This window comes from Bombina bombina, chromosome 6 (assembly GCF_027579735.1).
Source record: "Bombina bombina isolate aBomBom1 chromosome 6, aBomBom1.pri, whole genome shotgun sequence".
In the NCBI taxonomy this organism is placed as follows: domain Eukaryota; kingdom Metazoa; phylum Chordata; class Amphibia; order Anura; family Bombinatoridae; genus Bombina; species Bombina bombina.
This window is the reverse complement of record NC_069504.1, coordinates 246,664,774-246,692,655: the sequence shown is the minus strand read 5'-3', so window position 1 is coordinate 246,692,655 and position 27,882 is coordinate 246,664,774. Positions and strand designations below refer to the sequence as shown.

Here is a 27,882-nt window from a genome sequence, read left to right as displayed (position 1 = left end):
GGGTAAAAATAAAATTTACTTTTTGTTTAAGCATTTTATTTTTAACCAAAATCCCCTTTTTCCAGTATATTTGTAAGCTGATTGGGAAAACACAATGCATTGCTGCTGGTCAGGAGATAAAGACATTGTCAAAAAGGGATTATGTTTAAAAATAAAATGTTAACAAAAAAAATAACATTTTATTTTTATACTTTTAAACCTTTAGCAATCAGACATAACAAGATGGATTATGCCTCATTTTGCAATTAATGGCAAATTTGAAGAATGCTGGGAGATTTCTCAGAATTTTGTTTTTTAATGAAAAAACATTCTTCAAATATATAACTATTTTAGTATAACCCAGATCTAGCATAACATATTAAGCAAATAAGCAAATATTAAGCAAATAGCCTTATGGGAACTGATTAAGAAATTATCTTTTATTAAAATATTCAAGGTGCTGAGAATTGTAGGTCCATCCTTTTAAATTTAAACTTTTTAACAGGTTGTGTGATATAAAAATAATAGCAATTTTTAATATTTAATTAGTATTATTCGCACTATATGTATAATATTGTTACAAACACTGCTGCATATAGTTCTCAAGACACATGCACACTCCTAAGCCACAATGCTTTACTGATTGCAAGACACATTTATGTCAGAAACATATAGCATACAGCTTTAATAAAATAATTAAAATACACATTTCAGCAGTACTATCACTGCCTTTCTTAAGAGCTATAAAGCTTTTAAACAGAACTGTATCACTATTAAAAATACCTACCAAATGTATACCTGTTTACTTCCTTCACCAACCCGCTGATGCACAATCACTTTTAAAAATCATTGAGCTAATTGTCTCCTTTTTTTTTTTTTGAAGGAGACATTTTTTTTTTTTAAAAAACAAAAAGTCTCAAAATGACAATATATCAAAATTGATAAAGCAATTGTGAAAAAAAACTGTCTTTTCCAACAAAATATTCTTTTCAAACATTTCTGTTAACAAAATATAACTTTAGATTTAGTGCTTTTTTTTTACTGGATAAGCCACATCCAGAAATGAGTGAAAGGATGGTTTTATAGGAGAACAATATTTTTTTTACTAATTTTTTTAAACAAGTTTTCATAGAGAAGGAAGATATGTGACAGCCAATTCCACAAACAGACCATAGGGATATAGCCAGTAACTCATCACACACAGGGCATGTATATAGCCAGTAGACTTACACAAACTGTTTGCACATCCTGTTATCTCACATAGAAAGTTAGTAATCAAATATGCAGTGGATACATATACAGTGTGTGTATATCTCTCTCTCTTCAATTGTGTAAGAAAATGCACTTAAAGGGCCATTTAAAACTATTGATCCTGAACTATTTTGTGTTTAACCCTTGCAAAGGGGTTGAACACACAATAGAAGAGCTGCTCAGGGCCTACAGAGCACTGTTGGTCCTGATTGTAAACTGCTCCTGATCCAGTCAGCAATGCTAGTTGCACAAGCTACTTGTGCAAATCAGCGTCAGTTTCCTCTTGTGACCAGTAGTGCTTTAGGGGTTCTCGAATGGCACTTCTACTGTATGTTAAAAGGGACAGTCAACTCAATTTTTTTATTGTTTAAAAAGATAGATGATCCCTTAATTACCCATTCCCCTATTGGTTATATTAATACACATTGTACCTCTGTGATTACTTTGCATCTAAGCATCTTCTTACTGCCCCCTGATCACATGACTTTTTATTTATTATCTATTGACTTGCATTTAAGCCAATAAGTGCTGTGTTGTTAGAACCCACGGGCGTGAGCACAATGTTATCTATATAGCTCACATGAACTAGCACTCTCCTGTTGTGAAAAGCTAATAAAAAAGCATGTGATCATGGGGCTGTTTTAGTGACTTAGAAACACACAGACATTTAGAGGCTTAAAGGTTATAAAGTATATTAATATAGCCATGTTGGTTGTGCAAAGCTGGGGAATGGATAGTAAAGGCATTACCTATATTTTTAAACAATAACAATTTTTGTATTGACTGTCCCTTTAATACCTAATTCTAACGAATTTGAGCATGTCATTTTTGACTGTTATGGCCCTTTAACCCCTATTTCAAAGTTATAAAAATATTTTATAGTTTATATTAATTTGGTCCCTTTCTTAATTGTATAAAGTACTTTTTTAGCATGATGGTCAGGAGATTATCATCATACCAACTAACATGACTATTTTACCACAATGCGTTGTAATAGAAGGAAAACAGATATTATAAATGTACCCAGTCTGCATTCACTAATGGATTGACAGATGATAAGTAAATTTGTTTGATAATCTATAGATGTGTGCATTTGGCAGCTTCGTTAACTGCCAAATGCAGAAGAAGATGGCCACTCGCAGGCTTCAAATTTTTTTTTTTTAGAGCCGCATTTCTTGTGAAAGTTCAGCACACTAATATCTGGATTTGCATAGATCTTAGTGTGTTGCACTTTCATTAGAATAAATCCGGCTCTGAAAAGAGCTGAAGGCTGTGAGCCTTCGTCAGCATTTGGCCGCTAACGAAGCTGCCGAATGCACACATCTACTAATCTATGACATTTTTAGATGACAGAAGTTTGATCATCGGCCTTCAACTTGAGAAGATGTCCGCTTGCCTTCCTGGCAAATAGGCAGCAGATCCTGTCCTCTGCCCTATGTATCATTACATGCTCAATTGAGCATGACAAGCTCGCTCCTTCTCTTGTACAACCAAGAGACCCTTTCGGGGTGATTTTTCTTTGTCTCCTCAGAGATGGCGAAGAGTGTAAGAAGCAGCGACCTAATGATCGCTGCTTCTTACATGTGCAAACCTGTCTCACAAGGGCTCCGGGGCAGCTTATGTTGCTTTGTACATGGAGCCCATACTCATATTCCTATATTTAAAAGGACAGTCAAGTCCAAAAAAAACTTTCATGATTTAAATAGGGCATGCAATTTTAAACAACTTCCCAATTTACTTTTATCACCAATTTTGCTTTGTTCTCTTGGTATTCTTAGTTGAAAGCTAAAACTAGGAGGTTCGTATGCTAATTTCTTAGACCTTGAAGACTGCCTCTAATCTGAATACATTTTGACCACTAGAGGACATTAGTTCACATGTTTCATATAGATAACATTGAGCTCATGTACGTAAAGTGACCTAGGAGTGAGCACTGATTGGCTAAACTTCATGTCTGTCAAAAGAACTGAATTAAGGGGGCAGTCAGCAGAAGCTTAGATACAAGATAATCACAGAGGTAAAAAGTGTATTTCTATAACAGCGTTGATTATGCAAAACTGGGGAATGGGTAATAAAGGGATTATCTTTCTTTTTAAACAACAAAAATTCTGGTGTTGACTGTCCCTTTAAATTTGTAGTAGATGTATCCATACAACAATGCTATTAATCATATCCAAATAAAATGAATTAATGTATACCCTGTACAGTTCTTTTCTTACTCTATACATATGAAATATACAGCATAAAAAACGTGCAACAGTTTTCATCACTCAAAAGTATTATGTCTAATTACCAGAAATAAATATCAGTAACGCATTTCTTTTTCATAATGACTATGCCAACAATTACAAAACACATTTGAAATTGACATTTTATTTCTTACCCATGTAGCATCATATCTCTTGCAAACAGATGTAATTCCTTTGAAAATATTTTTTTTTTAGTATAAGGTGGTAAATCTTTTTTTTTTGGCAACTGAAGAAACATATTACAAAAGTGTTTTGAATGAATCATACAATTTCTTTTAAAAAGGGAACAATTTGCCATGCATCTGAAAATGGCCTCTCCTAATATGTTCAGTTTCTGATATATGCTTGAAAGTTAAAAGGCAGAATTAATTGATAAAGTATTTATGTGTTTTCCTTTTTAGGTAAGATTATATGCAAGACCTGATGCAATCAGAAGAGGATCTGGGGATTATGCCCTTAATATCACAAAAAGGCTCTTGGAGTTTTATGAAGAATATTTTAAAGTTCCATATTCCCTACCAAAATTAGGTGAGAATTTCTTATGTACATTTTCCACAGCATTGCAGTTATGTCATATTCGCAGTCTACCTCCATTTGTAGGCTTGAAGAGTAAATGTAGTTCTAGATTTAGAATTTTTCATTTATAAAGGCCACTAATAAATTAGTGCTGTGCTTATTATTTTCATAATTTCCAGTAAACTAAATATGATATTGCATGTATATACTTTTATTAAATGGAGTCTACTATTAAAATATTTTTAGTCCAATTACCAGTACTGGATTTGCAGAATGTTATTGTATTTTCCAATCAATTGATTTTTTTTAATATTTTTCTTGAAAAATAGAAACAAAAGTAACATTTTTAATTGGAGGTAATTCAAAATTAAACTTTTATGATTCAGATAAGGCTTGCAATGTAAAAAAAAAAAAAAAGCACTTTACAATTCACTTCCGTTATCAGTGTACCCAAATTCTTCCATCATACTGCCAGAAAGTGAATCATGATTGATCCTGAGAACGTTTCTACTGCTTTACACCACTCTAGCCAGTGTTTGGAATTGTGCATGTTGATGTGAGGGTTTTGTACAGTTGTTAGGCCATGGAAAGCCATTTCATGAAGCTCTAGACACAAAGTTCTTGTACTGATGTTGCTTCCAGAGGGAGTTTGAAACTCAGTATTGAATAATACAACAGATGCTAGGCAATTTTATGTGCTCTAGCACTCAGCAGTCTCTCTCTGACTAACACCAAAAACAGGTCAAAAGACAACAAAGGGGTCCTCCTAGGCTTGTGAAGATAGAAGCATGTACCAAGATCAGCTCTTCTTCAGAATAGTCGTCACTCAAAAAACTGACATAGAAAAGAACAAGAAGGTGCTCCAATGATAGGCAAAACCATAGAGATAAAAAAGGTGTAGCACTATTACAAAAGTGCAATTCGCACAAGCTGGATGCTCTGCGAGTTTGTTTGGTTTACCACTACATAGCTTGGCTCTTATACTGTCCCTTTATTCTTCCACTACACAACTGTAAGAGCGCTTACAGTTGACCAGGGCACATCTTGCAGTGCAGAAATTTCATGAACTGAATTGTGGCAAAGGTGGCATCCTATGACAGTGCCATGTTTAAAGTCAATGAGCTCTGACAAATTTTATTGCAAATATCTGTCTGTGGAGATTTAATGGCTATGTGCTGGATTTTATGCACCTGGGTGTAGTTGAAACACATGAACTCAAAATTAGTAGGGTTGTCCACATATTTTTGGCCATATAGATGTCATAGAAAAGGTTCTGAATATAACCACTAGTCTACACATCCCTGCTACTGAGAACTGTCCCTGCAACAGACCAATTTGTCCCCTGGACAATGGGGGTTGTTAGCTGGCATCTAGTGATAGCTGGATCCAGCTGTGTGGATAGTGGGGACATTTCCCGCTACTTGGATGCATCCAAATCCTATAAAGTCATGGTAATAGAGATTGATGGACATACGGGACTTAGAGACCCATGGAACCTACATTCAATACTAGTATATGAAAATTGATATCTGTGTTTACTTCAAAGAGATCTAGACATCCCCAGATCTGGCATGGGCTATAGGTCTAATCAGATCCCTGACAGTTCCATTAAAAGCTTTACAGCTGTCTTTAAAAAAAAAAAAAAAAATGACCTTGTAGTCTGATGCTTTTCTTTTATCTTACTTTAGTTAATGTATTGAGTTTTTTTATTATAAGACATTACTATGTATTTACTTACTATTAAGGTGACACTGTATCCATTACCATCATGTCAACAAAGAATATGTTTTTCTTCTCAATGTATTTTATGATGATAATCTTATGGAGCCTTAAGCAGATAACAAGGTGCATTTATTCTTGACAGAGGTATAAGAGTAGCTTTATACTTAAGTTTCATGGTCTAGTTATTCAGTTTCATGCTGTTGTAGTTTAAAGGTGCTAAATCTCACTCTGGATATTTGGGGCTATATATCTTTATATTGTCTAATATTAGTGATGCACCGAAATGGAAATTCTGGACCGAAACCGAAAATCCGGGATGCACTTGGCCGAAAACCGAAACGGATACAGAAAATGTATTTTTTCAAATTATTTTTTTAGTGGGTTTTTTTGCATAATTAGAGCCAATAAAAAAATCCCACACTTTTATTGAAAGTAACACACTAAAATTGGACAAAAATATCTTAAAACAATAATATGCTACACAATAATTTTACCAAGAAAAAACAGGCAAACAATAATGCCATTTTCGGCCAAAATGTTTCTGCGACCAAAATTTTGGTGCATCCCTACTTAAAACAATTATAAATATCAATATACTGTATTATTCTTCATTTAGTTCTATGTGTAACAGAATCATATTTAACAGGTTTTTTTTTACTAATTATCCAAATAAAGTATAGTCCTAGAAAACTCATTATATGCAGGACAGTAAGTCAAGTAATAAACTTAAACAGCAGCTCTAGGCTAGCATAAAATTTGAAACATGCTACACAATAATTTTACCGAAAATAACAGGCTAAAAAAACGAAATAGCCAAAAATGCAATTTTCGGCCGAAACTTTCTGCAGCTGAAATTTCGGTGCATCCCTATCTAATATATTATATGAGGTATTGGGCTAGATAATGAGTGGAGTGCTAATTATTGTTCCCATTCATGTGTTAACTGTGCTACAAGTAAGCTTTTTTTGCTTGTTGGGTAGCAAGTGTATTACAAGTTGAAAGTAAAACGATTTCACATGCGCACTAACCCAACATGCGCAAAAAGCCGAAGTTAGAATATTGCGAATATTAACGTATTCCCTAGTAGAAGTCAATGGTGCAGGAAAAGTGAGAAAAAAGCACCATGCACAAACCTGATCACATTTTCTCAAGTGCACTAACCTGACATGAAAATATTATTTCAGATTCCAATGTTCTTAACATAGCAGAATATATTCTATTTATTTTACAAAATCATTGAAATTAAATTATTTTAAACTTTTAAATCTCTAAAATAAATTAGTATTTTTTTTTTTTCAAACCAAGCTAGGGTTACTCTACTCGTAAAATCTACAGTATCTCTTTACTAGACCTTATGAAAAATGCTGCCGCGTTGTTTATCAGAAAGTCCTTTTGCATAAAATCTATGTATGTATTCAAGTAAAATAAAATGAGTCTGTTTAAATTATGCTCTATATTGATATCACTTTACTATATAGATTTCTAAAGTAAGGTATTACTAGAATTGTTTTGAGCATATGGACAGAAATTGTAAACATTCCAGGGTTCTTGTATATGTATTTATGTATGTTTAATCTATATTCCACAAATATGTATGCAGTACATCACAGACAGACATTAAAATGCATAGAGTTGTAATGTAGTAAGTGCACCATAAAAGTATGCATTAGAAAAACACATCAATCTTTCAGCCGCTGACTGGTTTCAATATTATGCACAGTATCAGAAAGTAAGCTTAAATAATGAGGGCTTCAAAGAGACTTGAATGGCTAAAATGCATCAAGCATTCACGGGCAATCCAAAGTGTTCACTAAAGAAGGTTTATTTCATGTATTCAAACTCCAAATTTTGTGATCTTTTTGGTTTCAGCTTGAAGTTGTATCATTATATATGAAATGAATGCCAAAACAAAGCTTACATCAAAAATTCTACCTTTGAATCGGCAAAAGTGTGCAAGTTAAAAACTTGCTTGAAATATGAATAACACAAAAGAAAGGAAGGAAGGAAAATAAAAGAAAGTAAAAAGAGAAAGAAAATAGGTAAACTGTTCAGAATATTCTTACAAATTAAAGGGAAAATAAAGTCCAAATAACATTTTCATGATTCAGATAAGGCATGTAATTTTAAACAACTTTCCAATTTATTTTTATCATAAAATTTTGCTTAGTTCTCTTGGTATTTTTAGTTGAAAGCTAAACATAGGAAGGCTCATGCTAATTTCTAATCCATTGAAGGTCCCCTCTTACCTTACCATTAGTTCATATTTGCCATATAGGTAACATTGTGCACATGCCCATAGAATTATTTAAGAGTCAGCACTAATTGCCTCAAATGCAAGTCTTCCAAAAGATCTGATATAAGGAGGCAGTCGGCAGAAGCTTAGATGCAAGGTAATCACAGAGGTATGCAACATTGGGGAATGGTAAATACAGGTATTATCTATCTTTTTAAGCAATACCATTTTTGGTGTTTACTGTCCCTTTAATGCTGGACATACTTTCTTACCAGCAAAACATAAACACTTTTTTGTTCTTTGAGGAAGGTGTTGTGTAATTATTAAAGTATATTTGGTGATCAGTGGGGCTTCTATCATGTCAGCAATTAACACATTGCACCGTAGGCTCTCTGAGCAAGTGCTTAAAATGCTGGTCCATGGTGCATACTTAAATACACTTTTGAAACAGCTACAACTTTTTTTAGACATAAATGTTTATTATAAAATGTTTCTATTCAAAACTAAAATGCATCCACATGGATTTCAATTTGGCTGGAATGTCCCTTTAAGATGCAAATTATAATTAAAAAGAACCATATTCTAGCAGCACAGTGAGTGATGATCATTAAGAAACACATATTATTATTATTATTATTATATAAAGATATTATCATGAGCACAAAATCATAATGGTTAGTCATCAAGGTATATTCCTGACATTGTGATTTTGATGTCATAACAAGAACATTTATATGGAAATTGACTCAGCATTCATTAATTTACATATGGTGTAGTTAAGGTTTTTTGGCTGTAGCTCCAGTCATGCAGTAGATCACTTGTAAACACATGTTTAATTCATAGGATGAAACTGATAAAGATGAGTATTGCAGCGATTTCATCAGTATGGTGACATGCATCATTAGAGCTCTGTGTCCCATTTAATTGAAACAAATTCATGATTTGCTATATCTTGCATAGTTACCCATACATCCCAATCTAATGTCCTGTGGATATTGGTTTTTACAAATGAAACATGCAGACATGAAAAAAAAAAATAAAAAAAATTGTTATTTATTTCCTCATCATAAATATAGATACACAAGATCTTTTACATTATTCATTTGAATAATAGATTCTGGATAGTGGATACTCAGCACAAATTATTCAGCTTTTCTATTGTACTCAGATATTCATACATTAATCTGAATGCTTAAATATTTAGTCAGAACAAGTATGAAAGGACCAAGTAATTTCATATTTCATTCATGCCCCATTTGCTTGTACCACTCCTCTCTGATGAAAGTTTTCCTATCAAAGCTGCCTGATAAATTTGAAGTCATAACTAAACCTGGTAACTAAAAAGATTTGTTTAAACAAAATGCATCATTACTAATTATATGGTTTCATAGAAACAAGATTAGTCTCCAGATTCCTATGAAATAAGTGGCATATATGACAAGAAAAGATAAATATAGTATTAATAAATATAATGTGATAATAAAGATATTACTGGCACATATAAAACTATAAATTATAATTGATTAATTAGTAGTAGTTGTACAAACCCAGAGCTATGGAAATGTGAAGTGCTATACAAATAAATAAATAATGAATCATAATAGTAATAATAATAATAACAGAAATGAGCCAAGATATTACGCAGTGCTTGTAACACTAAATTGAAAGATACAAATTGAATTTTTAAAGACGATATTTACCTTAAAGGACCATAATACCCAAATGTTTAAACACTTGAAAGTGATGCAGCATAGCTTTAAAAAGCTGACTAGAAAATATCACCTGAACATCTCTATGCAAAAAAGAAAGCTATTTTACCTTAAAAGTTTCTCTGTAGCCACATCCCATTGTAAAGGACTTCTAAGAAGCAAATCAGTATGTCTGTTCTGGGACAGCGGAAGGAGGGAGCTTACGTGCACTCTCATCTTATTTCCCTATTCAGCTTAAGGAAATTTACAATGAAATCTCATGAGAGTTAAGTCAAATCTCATGAGATCACAGTAAAAGGGTTCATGACCTCAGCACTGTTGATGCTGATTGGCTGCTGTTCATTTCTTCATTTTTTTTTTTTTTTACCTGCAGCTGAGCAGCAATTGAATATAAGTTTTACACAGAACTTACTCTGCTGAGCTGAGGAGATTGTGAGGTAAAATATCTTTTTTTTTACATAGAGATGCTAAGGTAATATTTTCCTGTAAGCTTTTTACAGTTATACTGCATCAGTTTCAAGTGATTTAGCATATGAGTATTATGTCCCTTTAAAGGGAAAGCAAACACCTTGAGATTTTTATATAAAATGTTATGTGTAATTAAACAACTTTTCAAAATACATTTAGGGTTAGATTACAAGTGGAGTGCAAAATATCGATTTCCTGGGGGCGATATTTGCACTCCACTTAGTAATACCAGCGCACTCAAATGTGCGCTGGTGTTACAAGTTAGCTGCAATGTGAATGCGACCTTGCATTCGCATTGCATGGAAGCTTTACGATCATGAGAGCACACTTCCATAGGCTCTAATGAGGGCCTCGTTCTCATGCTGTAAGATACAGCATGAAAACCTAGCGCAGCCAAGGGGGTATGTCACGCAGCAATGGGCAGCAAATGTTAAATATATAAGTAAATTAATATATGCATATATATTTATGTGTTTATATGTGTATATACATATATTAACACATAAATATATATGTATATAAGCATATACATATACAGTATACCGGTATTTACAGGAAGTTTACCCCACACCCACCAACTTTAACCCCTAAAAACTGCTTTGTGCATTTTGTTTTAATTAAAAAAAATGCTAATTTTTTTTTAAATAAAAAACTAACAAGAAAATTTTTCTGTTTACAGGCGTGTAATAAATTAACACTCCACTTGTAATCTGACCCTTATTGTTTATTTTGCCTACTTTGTATGTAATTTAGCTCTGCAAATTAAGGATTTTTCTAATTTTTAGAAGGTAACAAGCACCCTGCTTACCACTCAAGGGTAACCCTGATACATATCTTTCTCTATCTAATAACCACTGTGATGCAATGCCAACATTATGACCATGGCTAGCCTTGTCTCTAGAATAAAGCCCAGATTGTCTCCTTCACATAAAGAAAATGGTGAGTGGAGTTTGGTTATTGAAAAAATATGCTAAAAAGATGTTAATTTGTTTTAAAATCTTTTAGACTTTGCAGATATATTGTTCTATAGCAACATAATAGAAATGTCTTTACAAGGTGTTTACTGTCCCTTTAACAAAAAGAACAGTCATACTTATATGATTTAACAATAGGGGTCACTTAAACAATTTATAAAAATTTCTGACACAGAATACCTGGGCGACATTTTGCAACTAGAATATGCAATTGCTAATGCATTTAAAGGGACATTAAATTGCTGGGCACAACTACCCCAGAATGGCCACTACTCGATATGCTATTGCTTTTCCTCCTGTAGCTGCAGCTCTCTTTAAAGGGACATAAAAGCCAAAATATTTTTTTTATGATTAAGATAGAAAATACAATTTTAAAAATCTTTCAAATATACCTTGTTTTCAAATTTTCTTCATTCTCTTTTTATCCTGTTGAAAAGGAGGAAGGCAAGTTCATAAGTATGCTCGTGTCTGCAGTACCACTATATGGCATAATTATTTCCTGTTATATAGTGCTCTAGACATGTGAACACTACCTATCTAGATATCTCATCAACAAAGAATAACATGAGAATGAAGCAAATTTGATAAAAAAAAAATTAAAAAAACTTTGGAAACTTTTTGAAAATAATATTCTCTATTTGAATCATGAAAGAATGTTTTGCGGTTTCATGTCCCTTTAAAGCTGTCAAAAATGTAACCCCTAAAAAGTTGTCTGATACTGAAGCTCTTTGTACTGAGGGCTGTAATGTTGGAGCATACGTTTTCTCACACACTGTGACAGAATTAGTGTTCATTTACATATCAATCAGGCTGTCAACTTTCTGAAAACTAAAAACCTAAGCTAGAATTGATAATATTGGATGAAGTCAAATGCCTGTGTTCTGTTAAGGGGCCGAACTTTTGAAAAGAGTGAACCATGTCACTTCCTGTGACATTACATCAGCTGTTGTACACATTTTTGCCCTTATGCGCATGCGTGCCAGCGTCATCACATACCTGGCCGCATACGTCACTGGGAAACTATTTAGAGCGGTGAAATTCAGAAACCTTTCTATAGCGCATGCTTGGGATTTTCTATCACAAATGGGGGTGTTTATGGAAAGCTGTTTATTCGTCTCCTCTGCAATATTATGAAGTTCACTGCAACTACTCCCATTAAGCTGAGTCTCCGTGCGTGCATGACAAACAGCCAGTTGGCTATCGCCACTGCTTCTTCTGCTGATCCAATGCTTACTGCTGCAACAAATGTTTAAACAATTACATTGAAGGGAGCCTGTGAAAAGCTGCATTGGATCAGCAGAAGAAGCAGTGGCGATAGCCGACACGCACGGAGACTCAGCTTAATGGGAGTAGTTGCAGTGGGGGGGGGCGGAATTCCGAATATTGCCGAGGAGACCAATAAACATCTTTCCATAAACCCCCCCATTTGTGATAGAAAATCCCACGCATGCGCTATCGAAAGGCTTCTGAATTTCACACATCTAAATAGTTTCCCAGTGACGTATGTGGCCAGGTATGTGATGAAGCTGGCACGCATGCGCATTAGGGCAAAAATGTATACAACAGCTGATGTAACGTCACAGGAAGTGACGTGGTTCACTCTTTTCAAAAGTTTGGCCCCTTAACAGAACACCTGCACTAGTTGAACCCTACATTTTTAGCTATAACGTTTCTTACAATGCTTCCTTCTATAGATGCAGGTGGGCTACTTTCAGACCCCTAACAATGGTAAATATTCAAAAAGAGGAAGGTTTAATATATCAAACAATATATACATATATGGAAATATAAACACATATGGTCAAATATATTAATCACACCATTAGAAAACTATCTTGATAGGAAACAGGTATATGTATAGGCTTGAATCAATAAGTGCATCATAATAAAAGGAATTATCCTGTTTAGGAAAAAGTAATAAACATCTAAAATGTTTAATCATATATAATCAGTATTTCTTCCACAGGCCATTTTATAAATCCACCATATAGAAAGACTTACAAAATTGTTAAATTGTATAAAGTCTATCAATATTTTAACCCTCTAACAGCTTAAAGTTTAAGTATTAAGTAACATTTAGAAAATAAATGCTTGCTGAAAACCAATATTTAAAAAAATCAAACAATAAAAATGCGGGGGGCCGGAGCAGCTCCGGACCTGTGCCAAAAATGTAAATCTCTTTGACCGCTCAGTGCAGCTCAATTTCCCCCTAAGTTGTGGCTGATACTCTAGGGGGCAAAATAGACATCCCCAGCATAAGAAGCAGTCTGAGTGAAGGAGACCGTCATCCATTATCTCTGCGAAGATCATCACATAGAGCAGTAGGGAGCAGCCACAATTTACTGGCACTCTGGCAGTCGACAATTTACTGCTCTCCAATAAATCTGCAGGAAAATCCGGAGATCACCCTTGGAGGTGTATTTGCCTCGCACGCAGTGTGGAACAGAGACACTGCGCCACCCTGACACAAACTGGCTAGGCCGCAGGGATATGTTAGCTGTAAACCTGCGACTAACAGTGCAAGCCACAACCAAGGTGCAGACCCTGTATCACTCTACCAGTACACCCTCAGGATTGGGGGCTACATGATGTTCCTGTAAAAGACCTATGGACCTGGTACCTGAAATACAATCCAAGATCTCATGAAAGAAAGAGGTACAACTGTTACACAGTCCTTACATCCCAGTCTACTTTGTGGCCTTCCTTACAGCTATAGCTTCAACAGCTTATTATTTGACTGCCCTCTAAGCCTAAGACCCATGACCTCACATTTAATGGGACATGAAACCCCAAAATGTTCTTTCATGATTCAGATAGAGAATACAATTTTAAATAACTTTCTAATTTACTTCTATTACTTAATTTGCTTCCTTCTCTTGTTTTCTTTTGCTGAAATGTTTAACTAGGCAAACTCAGAAGCAGCAGAGAACCTAGGTTCTAGCTGTTGATTGGTAGCTGCATAAATATATAAGTTCAAAACCATTACTGCATTGCTGCTCATTCAACACATGATACCAATAGAATGAAACAATTTAGATAATATAAGTAAATTGGAAAGTTGTTTCAAATTGTATTCTCTATCTGAATCATGAAATAAAATGTTTGGGTTTCATATCCCTTTCAATTCCCCAATATATTTATACGGTCTTAAAGAAGGACATTACAACAGATCTGTCTAAGGGGCTTATATAAACCACATAAGCAAGAGGAAAAAAAAGTTTAAAATATAGGTGGTGTACCTTCCTCTCTCCCTTCCTCACTCAGGAGAGCTGAACGGGTCATATCCTCTCACCTTTATCAGTCTGTGTACAGTGGAGACCAGAGCCCCAGATAGGAGATATATCCAACCTAAAATCCTTAAAACTCTCCAGTCCTGCATTTTCCTAATAAGCAACGTAGCTTATCCCAATTTACCTTAAGGAAAAGAGTGACATTCAGAGAAACTACAACAGCCCTCAGGCAGAGAGGAATACATATACCGATCAGGATATCCTACTAAACTTTTGATCAACAAAGGAGGCTCTCTCATTACAGTTGACTCACCTGATAATGGAAGAGCACTGCTTAAACATTGGTTAACTGAAGAGGATGCTCTACCAAGGTCCTCCACCAATTTAATTGGCCAAGACAGAGCTAAACATGATGGTATACTATATATAATATAAATATAAATATATATATAATTGTGATTCTATTGTATTTTTTTATTTTCTCTATAGACACCCTAAATTTGAAGGGTGATCCTTCTGTTTTGGAAATGTAATGATACTCCATTAAATTGTATTATATGCTCACTATGTATGCTAAATTGTAGTATACTCCTAACTCAACTTAATTGACAACTGACTCTGCGTAGTGATTAGCTGTAGATTTAAGTAATGTTTCCTTACATCACTATTATGAGCCTAGCTAAGACACCACTACACTCCCTCTAGAACATGACTAAGTATTTTTCCTCTGACCAGGACATATCACTATTGCGAACCATTCTCCAAGAGTTAAGAAGTTAATGTTATATGTATCTCAGCTACTTATAGTCTATGTTACCTCCACAACTAATCATTTGTTCAGAATAGCAAACAAATTTAAGATGGAATGTGCTTAACTAAAGTATCTTTTTTCAGGCCCTAAGGTCTGAAACAATATTATACTATATATATACATTGTGGTTCTACTGTGTTTTCTTCTCTCCTCTATAGACACCCTAACGTCTAGATTTAGAGTTCTGCGGCCAACGGGGTGCGTTAGCTACGAGTGCTTTTTTCTGGCCGCACCTTTTAAATACCGCTGGTATTGAGAGTTCACAGAATGGCTGCGTTAGGCTCCAAAAAAGGAGCGTAGAGCATATTTAACACAACTTCAACTCTCGATACCAGCGGTGCTTACGGACGCGGCAAGCTTCAAAAACGTGCTCATGCACGATTCCCCCATAGAAAACAATGGGGCTGTTTGAGCTGAAAAAAAACCTAACACCTGCAAAAAAGCCGCGTTCAGCTCCTAACGCAGCCCCATTGTTTGCTATGGGGAAACACTTCCTACGTCTGCACCTAACACTCTAACATGTACCCCGAGTCTAAACACCCCTAACCTTACACTTAATAACCCCTATTCTGCCGCCCCCGCTATCGCTGACCCCTGCATATTATTATTAACCCCTAATCTGCTGCTCCGTAAACCTCCGCTACTTACATTATCCCTATGTACCCCTAATCTGCTGCCCCTAACACCGCCGACCCCTATATTATATTTATTAACCCCTAATCTGCCCCCCACAACGTCGCCTTTACCTGCCTACACTTATTAACCCCTAATCTGCCAAGCGGACCGCACAGCTATTATAATAAAGTTATTAACCCCTAATCTGCCTCACTAACCCTATAATAAATAGTATTAACCCCTAATCTGCCCTCCCTAACATCGCCGACACCTAACTTCAAACATTAACCCCTAATCTGCCGACTGGAGCTCACCGCTATTCTAATAAATGTATTAACCCCTAAAGCTAAGTCTAACCCTAGCACTAACACCCCCCTAAGTTAAATATAATTTAAATCTAACGAAATTAATTAACTCTTATTAAATAAATTATTCCAATTTAAAGCTAAATACTTACCTGTAAAATAAATCCTAATATAGCTACAATATAAATAATAATTATATTATAGCTATTTTATGATTTATATTTATTTTACAGGCAACTTTTTATTTATTTTAACCAGGTACAATAGCTATTAAATAGTTAAGAACTATTTAATAGCTAAAATAGTTAAAATAATTATAAAATTACCTGTAAAATAAATCCTAACCTAAGTTACAATTAAACCTAACACTACACTATCAATAAATTAATTAAATAAAATACCTACAATTACCTACAATTAAACCTAACACTACACTATCAATAAATTAATTAAATACAATATCTACAAATAAATACAATGAAATAAACTAACTAAAGTACAAAAAATAAAAAAGAACTAAGTTACAAAAAATAAAAAAATATTTACAAACATCAGAAAAATATTACAACAATTTTAAACTAATTACACCTACTCTAAGCCCCCTAATAAAATAACAAAGCCCCCCAAAATAAAAAATGCCCTACCCTATTCTAAATTAAAAAAGTTCAAAGCTCTTTTACCTTACCAGCCCTGAACAGGGCCCTTTGCGGGGCATGCCCCAAAGAATTCAGCTCTTTTGCCTGTAAAAAAAACACATACAATACCCCCCCAACATTACAACCCACCACCCACATACCCCTAATCTAACCCAAACCCCCCTTAAATAAACCTAACACTAAGCCCCTGAAGATCTTCCTACCTTATCTTCACCATATCAGGTTCACCGATCGGTCCTCGGAAGTCTTGATCCAAGCCCAAGCGGGGGGCTGAAGAGTGACGTCCATCCTCGGGCTGAAGTCTGGATCCAAGCGGCGACTGAAGAACTCCATCATCGGGCTGAAGTGGGAAGTCCATCATCGGGATGAAGTCTTCTATCAAGCAGCATCTTCAATCTTCTTTCTTCCGGAGCCATCATCTTCCAGCCGACGCGGAACATCCTCTTCTCCCGACGCCTACTCACCGAATGACGGTTCCTTTAAATGACGTCATCCAAGATGGCGTCCGTCGAATTCCGATTGGCTGATAGGATTCTATCAGCCAATCGGAATTAAGGTAGGAAAATTCTGATTGGCTGATGGAATCAGCCAATCAGATTGAGCTCGCATTCTATTGGCTGATCGGAACAGCCAATAGAATGCGAGCTCAATCTGATTGGCTGATCGGATCAGCCAATCGGATTGAACTTCAATCTGATTGGCTGATTCCATCAGCCAATCAGAATTTTCCTACCTTAATTCCGATTGGCTTATAGAATCCTATCAGCCAATCGGAATTCGACAGACGCCATCTTGGATGACGTCATTTAAAGGAACCGTCATTCGGCGAGTAGGCGTCGGGAGAAGAGGATGTTCCGCGTCGGCTGGAAGATGATGGCTCCGGAAGAAAGAAGATTGAAGATGCTGCTTGATAGAAGACTTCATCCCGATGATGGACTTCCGACTTCAGCCCGATGATAGATTTCTTCAGTTGCCGCTTGGATCCAGACTTCAGCCAGAGGATGGACGTCACTCTTCAGCCCCCCGCTTGGGCTTGGATCAACACTTCCGAGGCTTTGATCAAGACTTCCGAGGACCGATCGGTGAACCTGGTATGGTGAAGATAAGGTAGGAAGATCTTCAGGGGCTTAGTGTTAGGTTTATTTAAGGGGGGTTTGGGTTAGATTAGGGGTATGTGGGTGGTGGGTTGTAATGTTGGGGGGGTATTGTATGTGTTTTTTTTACAGGCAAAAGAGCTGAATTCTTTGGGGCATGCCCCGCAAAGGGCCCTGTTCAGGGCTGGTAAGGTCAAAGAGCTTTGAACTTTTTTAATTTAGTATAGGGTAGGGCATTTTTTTATTTTGGGGGGCTTTGTTATTTTATTAGGGGGCTTAGAGTAGGTGTAATTAGTTTAAAATTGTTGTAATATTTTTCTAATGTTTGTAAATATTTTTTTATTTTTCGTAACTTAGTTCTTTTTTATTTTTTGTACTTTAGTTAGTTTATTTCATTGTATTTATTTGTAGGAATTGTATTTAATTAATTTATTGATAGTGTAGTGTTAGGTTTAATTGTAGATAATTGTAGGTATTGTATTTAATTAATTTATTGATAGTGTAGTGTTAGGTTTAATTGTAGGTAATTGTAGGTATTTTATTTAATTAATTTATTGATAGTGTAGTGTTAGGTTTAATTGTAACTTAGGTTAGGATTTATTTTACAGGTAATTTTGTAATTATTTTAACTAGGTAACTATTAAATAGTTATTAACTATTTAATAGCTATTGTACCTGGTTAAAATAATTACAAAGTTGCCTGTAAAATAAATATTAATCCTAAAATAGCTATAATATAATTATAATTTATATTGTAGCTATATTAGGGTTTATTTTACAGGTAAGTATTTAGCTTTAAATAGGAATAATTTATTTAATAAGAGTTAATTTATTTCGTTAGATTGAAATTATATTTAATTTAGGGGGGTGTTAGTGTTAGGGTCAGACTTAGCTTTAGGGGCTAATCCATTTATTACAGTAGCGGCGAGATTCGGTCGGCAGATTAGGGGTTAATAATTGAAGTTAGGTGTCGGCGATGTTACAGAGGGCAGATTAGGGATTAATACTATTTATTATAGGGTTATTGAGGCGGGAGTGAGGCGGATTAGGGGTTAATAACTTTATTATACTAGCGGTGAGATCCGCTCGGCAGATTAGGGGTTAATAAGTGTAGGCAGGTGGAGGCGACGTTGAGGGGGGCAGATTAGGGGTTAATAAATATAATATAGGGGTCGGTGGTGTTAGGTGCAGCAGATTAGGGGTACATATCTATAATGTAGGTGGCGGCGCTTTGCGGTCGGCAGATTAGGGGTTAATTATTGTAGGTAACTGGTGGCGACGTTGTGGGGAGCAGGTTAGGGGTTAATAAATATAATATAGGGGTCAGCGGTGTTAGGGGCAGCAGATTAGGGGTACATAAGTATAACGTAGGTGGCGGTCGGCAGATTAGGGGTTAAAAAAATTTAATTGAGTGGCGGCGATGTGGGGGGAACTCGGTTTAGGGGTACATAGGTAGTTTATGGGTGTTAGTGTACTTTAGAGCACAGTAGTTAAGAGCTTTATAAACCGGCGTTAGCCCAGAAAGCTCTTAACTACTGACTTTTTTCTGCGGCTGGAGTTTTGTCGTTAGATTTTTAACGCTCACTTCAGCCACAACTCTAAATACCGGAGTTAGAAAGATCCCATTGAAAAGATAGATCTGCGGTATGGAAAAGTCGCGGCTGCAAAGTGAGCGTTAGACCCTTTCCTGACTGACTCCAAATACCGGTGGTAGCCTAAAACCAGCGTTAGGAGCCTCTAACGCTGGTTTTGACGGCTACCGCCAAACTCTAAATCTAGGCCTGTGTTTGTATGAGGATTCTAATATTTTGGAAATATAATGATACTCCATCTAATTGTATTATATGCTCACTATGTTTGCCAAAGTGTTGTATATTACTAACTCAAATTAACTAAGCAACAGGAGTGTACTCGGAGGTAGAAAATGCAACTCTAGAGAGTGGTAATCCCTTATATCACTCTATAAAATGTAAAAAAAAAACAGAAAAAGAGTGCGCAAAAGCTCTACCAGGAGGTGTGTTAAAATTTTAAGAGCAAATCTTAACAATACATATAAATAATCCTAAGTATTTCTAAAAAGTTAATAACACTCAATAATAATACCCAATAATTTATGGCAATAAATTGTAGCTAAAATACAAACATATAAGTTTTAATAACACATTAAACACAGATATTAAGGTGCACCTTACTAGATAACAATAAAAAAAATTGTTGCTAAAAAAGACAAATGGATACAATGTTTACAGCCAATGTTAAAACCTGCAAACAAGATTGTGAGAGACTGCTCCCGAGAATATAAACCCCAAATTGATACGGTATCAAGAAATGTTCAAAACTTGAATGTGCTCCCTATTACAGTTGATATAGAGTCTATTAGTGATTGTTAATTTCACTCTAATATAGGATTCAGTGTCAAGTCCATAATTATCATTACGTACTCTGCAATGGAATACAAGTGTGTAAATGTACCTTATCAGATTAGAAACCGGAGGATCCCACTCACCAGAATACGAAAGTTATGATATAGTAACAACTTTCTCTGACCTTGCTTCTTGTTACAACGTGGATCTATTCGGCTTGGCGTTCTCACAGCCGTTACCAGCTCTCTAACGTGTATGTTACGTGTTCAGGTTCTCAGCCAATCCAAGGGTCAGATTACCGGCGTTTGTAGTTCGGATCCTCAATACAAGACAACACTTTGTTCGTTATGCTGTTATGTCCTTAGTAGATTTCCAGACACCAAATATCACTGTATATATTTGTGATTAAACTCAGAGCGCTCATGAGTTGTAACACTTGATGTCGATTAAAGTTTACATATTCCAAACGGAATCCAGTAGAATGGTGGCCAGGTACACAGGGCTACTTATCTACGTGTTTCAGCACAAAGCTTTTTTCAAGATCTTGGCTGAGAAGCTGAACACGTAACATACACGTCAGAGAGCTGGTAACGGCTGTGAGAACACCGAGCTGAACAGATCCATGTTGTAACAAGGAGTAAGGTCAGAGAAAGTTTTTACTATATCATAACTTTCGTATTCTGGTGATAGGATCCTCCGGTTTCTAACCTGATAAGGTACATTTACACACTTGTATTCCATTGCTGAGTATGTAATGATAATATGGACTTGATACTGAATCCTATATCAGAGTGAAATTAACAATCACTAATAGACTCTATATCAACCGTGCTAGGGAGCACATTTGAGTTTTGAACATTTCTTGATTCCGTATAAATTTGGGGATTATACTCTCGGGAGCAGTCTCTCACAATCTTGTTTGCAGGTTTTAACATAGGCTGTAAACATTGTATCCATTTGTCTTTTTAGCAACATTTGTTGTATTGTTATGATGTTATCTAGTAAGGTGCACCTTAATATCTGTGTTTAATGTGTTATTAAAACTTATATGTTTGTATTTTAGCTACAATTTATTGCCATAAATTATTGGGTATTATTACTGAGTGTTATTTACTACTTAGAAATATTTAGGATTATTTATATGTATTGTTAAGGTTTGCTCTTAAGATTTTAACACATCTCCTGGTAGAGCTTTTTTAGCGCACTCTTTTTCTGGGTTTTTTACCTCAACTGACAATTGACTGATCAGGGGTCAGCTGTAGATAACAACAATAAGTCATGCTTCATTACAAATAAAATATAAGCTTAGACTAGACACCACTGCCCGACCTCCAGAACATTCTACCAGGACATTCTATTAGTACGAACCCTTTTTTTGTAGAGTTGAAAAGTTAATGTTATATGTCTCTCTGCTACTTTTAGCCTATTCTATCTACACAGTTAATAATTTGTTCAGAATAGCAAACAACTTTAAGACGAAGAGTTATTTGCTAGAATTTTATTGTCATTGTTTTATATATATATTTGCTTGCTATCACTTACATAGTCCTTATTGCGGAACTATAGTATATTCTCCAGTCTTTGCAGGCTTTGATAGATCTCAGTTATTGCAACACCCAACACCGATCCTACATGCAACTAGGCCATACCCACTTAATTTTCAATCATCTAGATTACGTGTTTTGCGTTATGGTTTTAACGTTGAAAATGACAATTTCAGCGTAAAAACAGTAATACAGCCATTACGAGTCATGTCGGTATAGCTATACCGCAAGCATTTTATCCTGTAATGCAACGTCAATCCCGCACTCAAAAAAATTATGTTTTTGTTTGGGATTTCCATAGCGCCGGTATTATAGGCTGTGCGGTCTGGCTAAATAGCTTGCGTTACAGCCTATACCTAGGTGTAATTTAGTTTTTTTAATTGGTAATTATTTTAATTTTAGTATAATAGTTATGTTAGGTTAATGTATAGTTTAAACTTAGGTTTTCTTAATTTCACAGGTAGGTTTTAATTTATTTTACGATAGGGATATTGTAATTTTAATATAAAGTTAGGGGGTTGTTAGGTTTAGGGGTTAATAGTTTAATTTAGTTTTTTTGCGATGTGTGGGGCTGGTGGTTTAGGGGTTTTGCGCACCCTCTATAGCGCAAAACTCATAATCTAGGCAAAGATGCTTAAAGGCAACCCTTATAGTTGAATAGGACTAGCTAAAATTAAAATAAATGCTAACCTAGGCAATTCTCTGTATCATGTTGAAACATCACAAATAAATATATTTTACCTAATTACTATAGATTCCTGGTAGATGGGCTAAACACTTGCCAACCTACTAGTTTTATCTGCCCTAACTGTCCTCTAACACCCACCCTACACATTTGCCACAATAAGAGTTTATTCTGTAAATGAAAATATATCAATTGACCTCCCCAATCTTTTTAGCTGTAAATATATACGAATATACGATATCCATAGGAAACAATTGTTCAGACGTCACTATACATTGTTCTCACCAGAGACCAATTAATCGGAAACCTGTACTAAAATATATATTGGGTATCAGATAAATAGTCTCAAGTCTGGGAACGAAACTCCAAGAAGAATAGTTGTGCACTATTGGTCTGAATTAGATCTTAAGACAATAGCACTCTTTCTTATTCTACTTCAGGTATAGTTGTTTCCTACTAAAGTTAAAGCTATTAAGTTTCAGATAAGATGACAATAAGATATGTAATCACCTTCTTTTTTTAATTCTACTCATTTAAACCCCTCAAATAACTAATTGTACTGCATATTGCAATGTTTTTGTTCAAGTTCTTTATGATGAGCTATATAAAGACCCAAAAATGGTCTCTCATTCCCCTACCTTTTACTGATTAGTCCTATAGGTGGTCAAGGATCCAAGAGTGGCCCAGTATGTATCATTCCGAAGCTATAGTTAAAAGAAAAAAATCTGAGATTTTAGATACTATTTTATGATATTATTTTGATTGCTTTAAATCAAAATTAATCAATGTCCTTTTCTTTGCTGTGTATGTTTAAGAACCTCAATAAAAATAAATAATAAAAAAATAAATAAAAAGGCACAGAGGAGCACAATTTCAGCAAGTATTAGTCTTATTAGATGAAAGCACTAGTTAACAATATACTCCTTATATTCTGAATGAAAATACAATTGCTTAAAATATTAATGGAGAGGAGGGTGTTAACCATAAATTAGAAGAAATTATTAATTGAACTCAAATCACCCTCCCTGTATATTGTAATATGTAGCAAAAAGTATATCATGCTAGACCACTGGTTTTCATACCTGTCCTTAGGCCTCCCTAACAGGCCTGATTTTCAGGATTACCTTGGGTGAAAGAAGGTAAAATAACCAGGTTTACTAATCACTTGATTATTTCACCTGTAATCTAGTTCAGATATCCTCAAACTTTTCAAAAAGCAAATCCAAGCCATATGATTCCCTATAAAGGACAAGCGCAAGTGGGCGTTGGTCTCATTGCCACCCAGATCGAATGGTTGCACCTTGGTATTATAGTCAAACACATCACTCTTCCAGACTAAGCCAACACACTCAAAGGACACCCCAGCGATCTCTACATGTGTAAGGCTGGGAGAAGATTGTATTGATTATAATGTTATAAGCTGCATGCAAATAGTGAGCTGATCTTTGGGGACAGTCCTTAGAGTTTTTAATATAAGGAAAGACACCATTTCAAAAATGTTTGGTGCTAAGGATAATAAAGCCAAAACACAACCCAACACTCTATTTCCTGGATTGAGTCATCTTCAGTTGAGTTTCCACTGTCTTTAAGATTAATTCTGATTGGGTCTCTTTCAGAAAAAAACAGTTATATTAGAGAATCTCTCAGGAGCTGAAGCTCAGAGCAACCATCAAGCTGGCTTCCACCGGAAATCTCCTAAGTTGTTGCTTTCATTTTATCCAATTTAAACATTTGGAATAAACATTCATAGTTTAATAATACTCTGTCATCTTAGATTGTAACTTTAAAGACTTGCTATCATGTCTTCAACATACAGCTAGGCCCTTCAGGGATCTGCAACTCTATGAAAAAGTTGTACTTCAAACTGCTCTTCAAACTGCTTTACTGTGATACCTTAAAAATCCTAATAAAGAGGGCATCATTTGTAATCTTTTTTTTTATAAATTTATTTAGAAAGTCTATAAGGATCCTGTAAAAAAACATTTTCATATTAATTGTGCAGTTTGGATTGTACTTGTGCATTACAGCAGTTAAGACATTCTTTGTTAACAATGCATAACAGCTTTTCAAAGACTTTCTAAAATTAAATGAACAGAAAATACAATTTTTCTTAGGTAAAAACTGTAAGCAGAGAATGCTGCACACCTACCATAGGCTACAATTCGAATCCATTAAAATGTGCTGTTTGCAAACTACACTAGATGCATCACTATCCAAATTGATAGTATACAAAATAACCAAAAGATCACACACATATGCTCACAAGGCTTGTTTACAGATATTTTCTAAAAGCATGGGAAATTGTTTAGTCACCATTAATTAAAAAAATGCATAATGAGTTTGAATACAGGTTGTTCACTTAAAAAGATTATACACACCTTGTTATTAAAAGACATTTAACTTTCTAATTCACTTTTATCATCAAATTTGCTTTATTCTCTTGGTATTTTTAGTTGAAAGCTAAAACATAGGCAACCTCATATGCTATTTTTTAAGCCCTTGAAGGCTGCCTCTTATCCCAATGCATATGACAGTTTTTCAAAGCTAGATGGCATTAGTTTATGTGTGCCATATTAATAACATTGTTCTCACACCCGTGGAGTTACTTATGAGAGTGCACTGAAAAATGCAAGTCTGTCAATAAGGAAGCAGTCAGCAGAGGCTTAGATACAAGGTAATCACAGAGGTAAAAAGTATATTAATATGTGTTGGTTAAGCAAAAGTGGGGAATGGTTAATAAAGAAATTATCTATCTTTATAAACAATATAAATTCTGGAGTAGACTGTCCATTTAAGCATTTGGGTGAGTGTCTGTGTGTTGTAGAGTTGAACTTTTGAATTTTGAAGGGGGGGGGCAGATGTAATGGGGAGTGTGTTAAATATTTGGGAAAATATTGAAACCTTAGCAGCTAGTGGTACCAGAGTAGTTAGGATTATGATAAGAAAACAAAAAAAACTCTGTCAAAGCCTAGCAAAAAGCAGCCCTAAAAGAAGTAAATTCCTGGGTTTATTTCAAATTACAATCAGCAAAACACAGAGGGAAGGGTGCGCTAAAAAAGCTGCTAAGAGAGGTTAAATACAGTGTTATACTTTGGATAATATAAATACTGATGAATAAGCAAAACATCTAATATATTCAAATGAATTTATTTATAAACACATAAAAGTCAATGTGTTTCTGCTTACACAGCTTTTCTCAAGATCTTAGGATCAAACCATCCTGGAACACAATCAATAAAATCAACGCGTTTCAGCTGACACAGCCTTTCTCAATTGTGTTCCAGGATGGTTTGCTCCTAAGAACTTACCAATATACAGAGCATTCTGTACTACCTTATTTCTATTTGGAGCTACTACTTCAAAGTGGTTTTCAAGTCAGTGCTGTAACACTGTTACCAAAAATCAGACTTGCAACTTATATCTTAAGAGATGGACGTTTCAACTACCCGGTAATGTGGTTTCCTGATTGGCCAGAGACCTGACACACACCAACGGAATACATGCTGTAATGATGTGTCAGAGGTTTCCAAACAGAATCGGTGGGTCAATACGTGAGGTCCACAGAAGCCACAGAGGATACGGAGAAACAATTTTCCAAAAGGTTTTGAATTCTGGGTGAGTCCTTACTGCCTTAACGAAATTGGCACAAAGTTTTATCTTCTAGCAAATTTTGACTGTTAACCACCATCTTACCTCACACTCACGGATAATATATCCCTCCTTCTCAACAAAACTAAACAAGTTAAAGATTATCAAGCTTCAAACTTTTATCTCTTACCTTGTTCCATCAAATTTATTATTCAACTTTTGTTGTCAACATTTTCTGATGGACATTTTAGAGATTATTCTTTACTCATTCTGACTGCATTTTATCTTATTTTTATATTTTTATTATTTTATTTCTAGTACCACCGGTGGTTATTTCTTTATGTCTATTGATTTTTATGTGTTTATAAATAAATTCATTTGAATATATTTTTGCATATATATATTTTAGTGAGTGTTATGAGTGATAGTTTCTGCATATATGGTGGAGGATGTGTGAGACTGAGATGAGTGTGGATAGTGTTGTGATGAAGAGTAAGTAAGTGTGTAAGTGTTTTAGTTTATAGTTTGCACATCAGTTATTGTATGTTTATTGTGTATCTATATGGGTGTGTTAGTACCTGGGAATAATTTTATGATGATTATTGTTATGATAACAAGTTTGGTAGATTGGTGTGTTATGAGTGAGTCTTGTAGGTAACACTTTTTTAATTGTGTGGCATTGTATTGATGCTGTGTGGGTTGTTGATTTCGTATGAGATGGGGTCAGGGGTATGTGAGTGGGTAAGAATGTTTGGAGTATATATGGTTATCTTATATAGTGGTTAAGCGTAATGTTTTGACTGGTGTATGTTTGCTTTTGTCACAATGATCGTATTTTGGTAGCTTTTAAAGGATGAAGCATAATTGGTTGTAGGTTTGTGCACAGGTGCCAATTTTAAGTAATCAGTATTGTTCTTGTATCAGTAAAATACGGCTTAGCGAGCAGGTTTGGTTTAATGATGAGGTTTTGTTTTTTCAGTGTGACTATGCGATGAGCTTGTGATTATGGTGTATGAGCGCCGGTGTGATGTTTGTTGTATATGGCTAGTTGCATGTGTGTAGCGATTATTTTTTGAAGTGTTGAGTGGATGTTGTATGGTTGTGTGTTAGTGCTTTGGTTATCGATCGTATGCAGGGTGTTTAACTGTGGGATGGTGATGTGAGTAATACGTAGAGAAGATGTGGGTGTGTTTTTGTAAGTCACTGGCTGGCCCCGGTTAGTGTTATTTGGTTGCTAGGCAGCAGAGGTTCGGCTTGACAATGAGAATGTATATAAAGGGCCTTATGAAGTGTTATACTGAGTGTTGCTAAGTGTATGCCTGCTAGGATGGATAGTTAAAAAAGACTATGGCTCTTTGCGATTGTTATTTTAGGTGGATAAGACACAGCGGTGTTATGTTGCTATGGTGATGGGAGTGACAATGGATCAAGTTTACTCTCTGCTGGGCCCCGTAATGTGTCTACGCATGCGCAGTTGTGTATGCCGGACGTGTTGGGAGAACAGCTGTCAGCAATCGTTTGGTGATGGGTTCTTTCATAAAAGGGTGAGTTCTTTATGTGTTCGTTTGGTCTGAGGACGGGGGTAACCCCGAGAACGTTAATCTGTGAATAAAAAGTTACATTTTAAAACGGTGAGTTCCTTCCCCTTGCCTACTTTTCTATATTGATGTTTTGAAGAGCACCCCGGCTGTTGACACAGTATATAAAAAAGTGTGCTGGAACCCTCCCTGCATTGTGTATACATATATATATATATATATATATATATATATATATATATATCCATAGTATAACACTGTATTTAACCTCTCTTAGCAGCTTTTTAGCACACCCTTCCCTCTGAGTAAACTTACTGTTAGGATTAATTTGCCATACAGGTCCAAAAGGAAG

The 27,882-nt window shown here is 35.2% G+C and overlaps 1 protein-coding gene across 1 annotated transcript in view; it reads left to right on the top strand.

The window, feature by feature from the left end:
• Nucleotides 1-27,882, top strand: part of TRHDE (thyrotropin releasing hormone degrading enzyme) — a 1,764,002-nt gene that overhangs the window by 545,813 nt on the left and 1,190,307 nt on the right. The window contains exon 3 of the mRNA XM_053716777.1: nucleotides 3,881-4,007. Coding sequence (XP_053572752.1) covers nucleotides 3,881-4,007 — 127 coding nt within the window. The remainder of the gene's footprint in view (nucleotides 1-3,880; nucleotides 4,008-27,882) is intronic.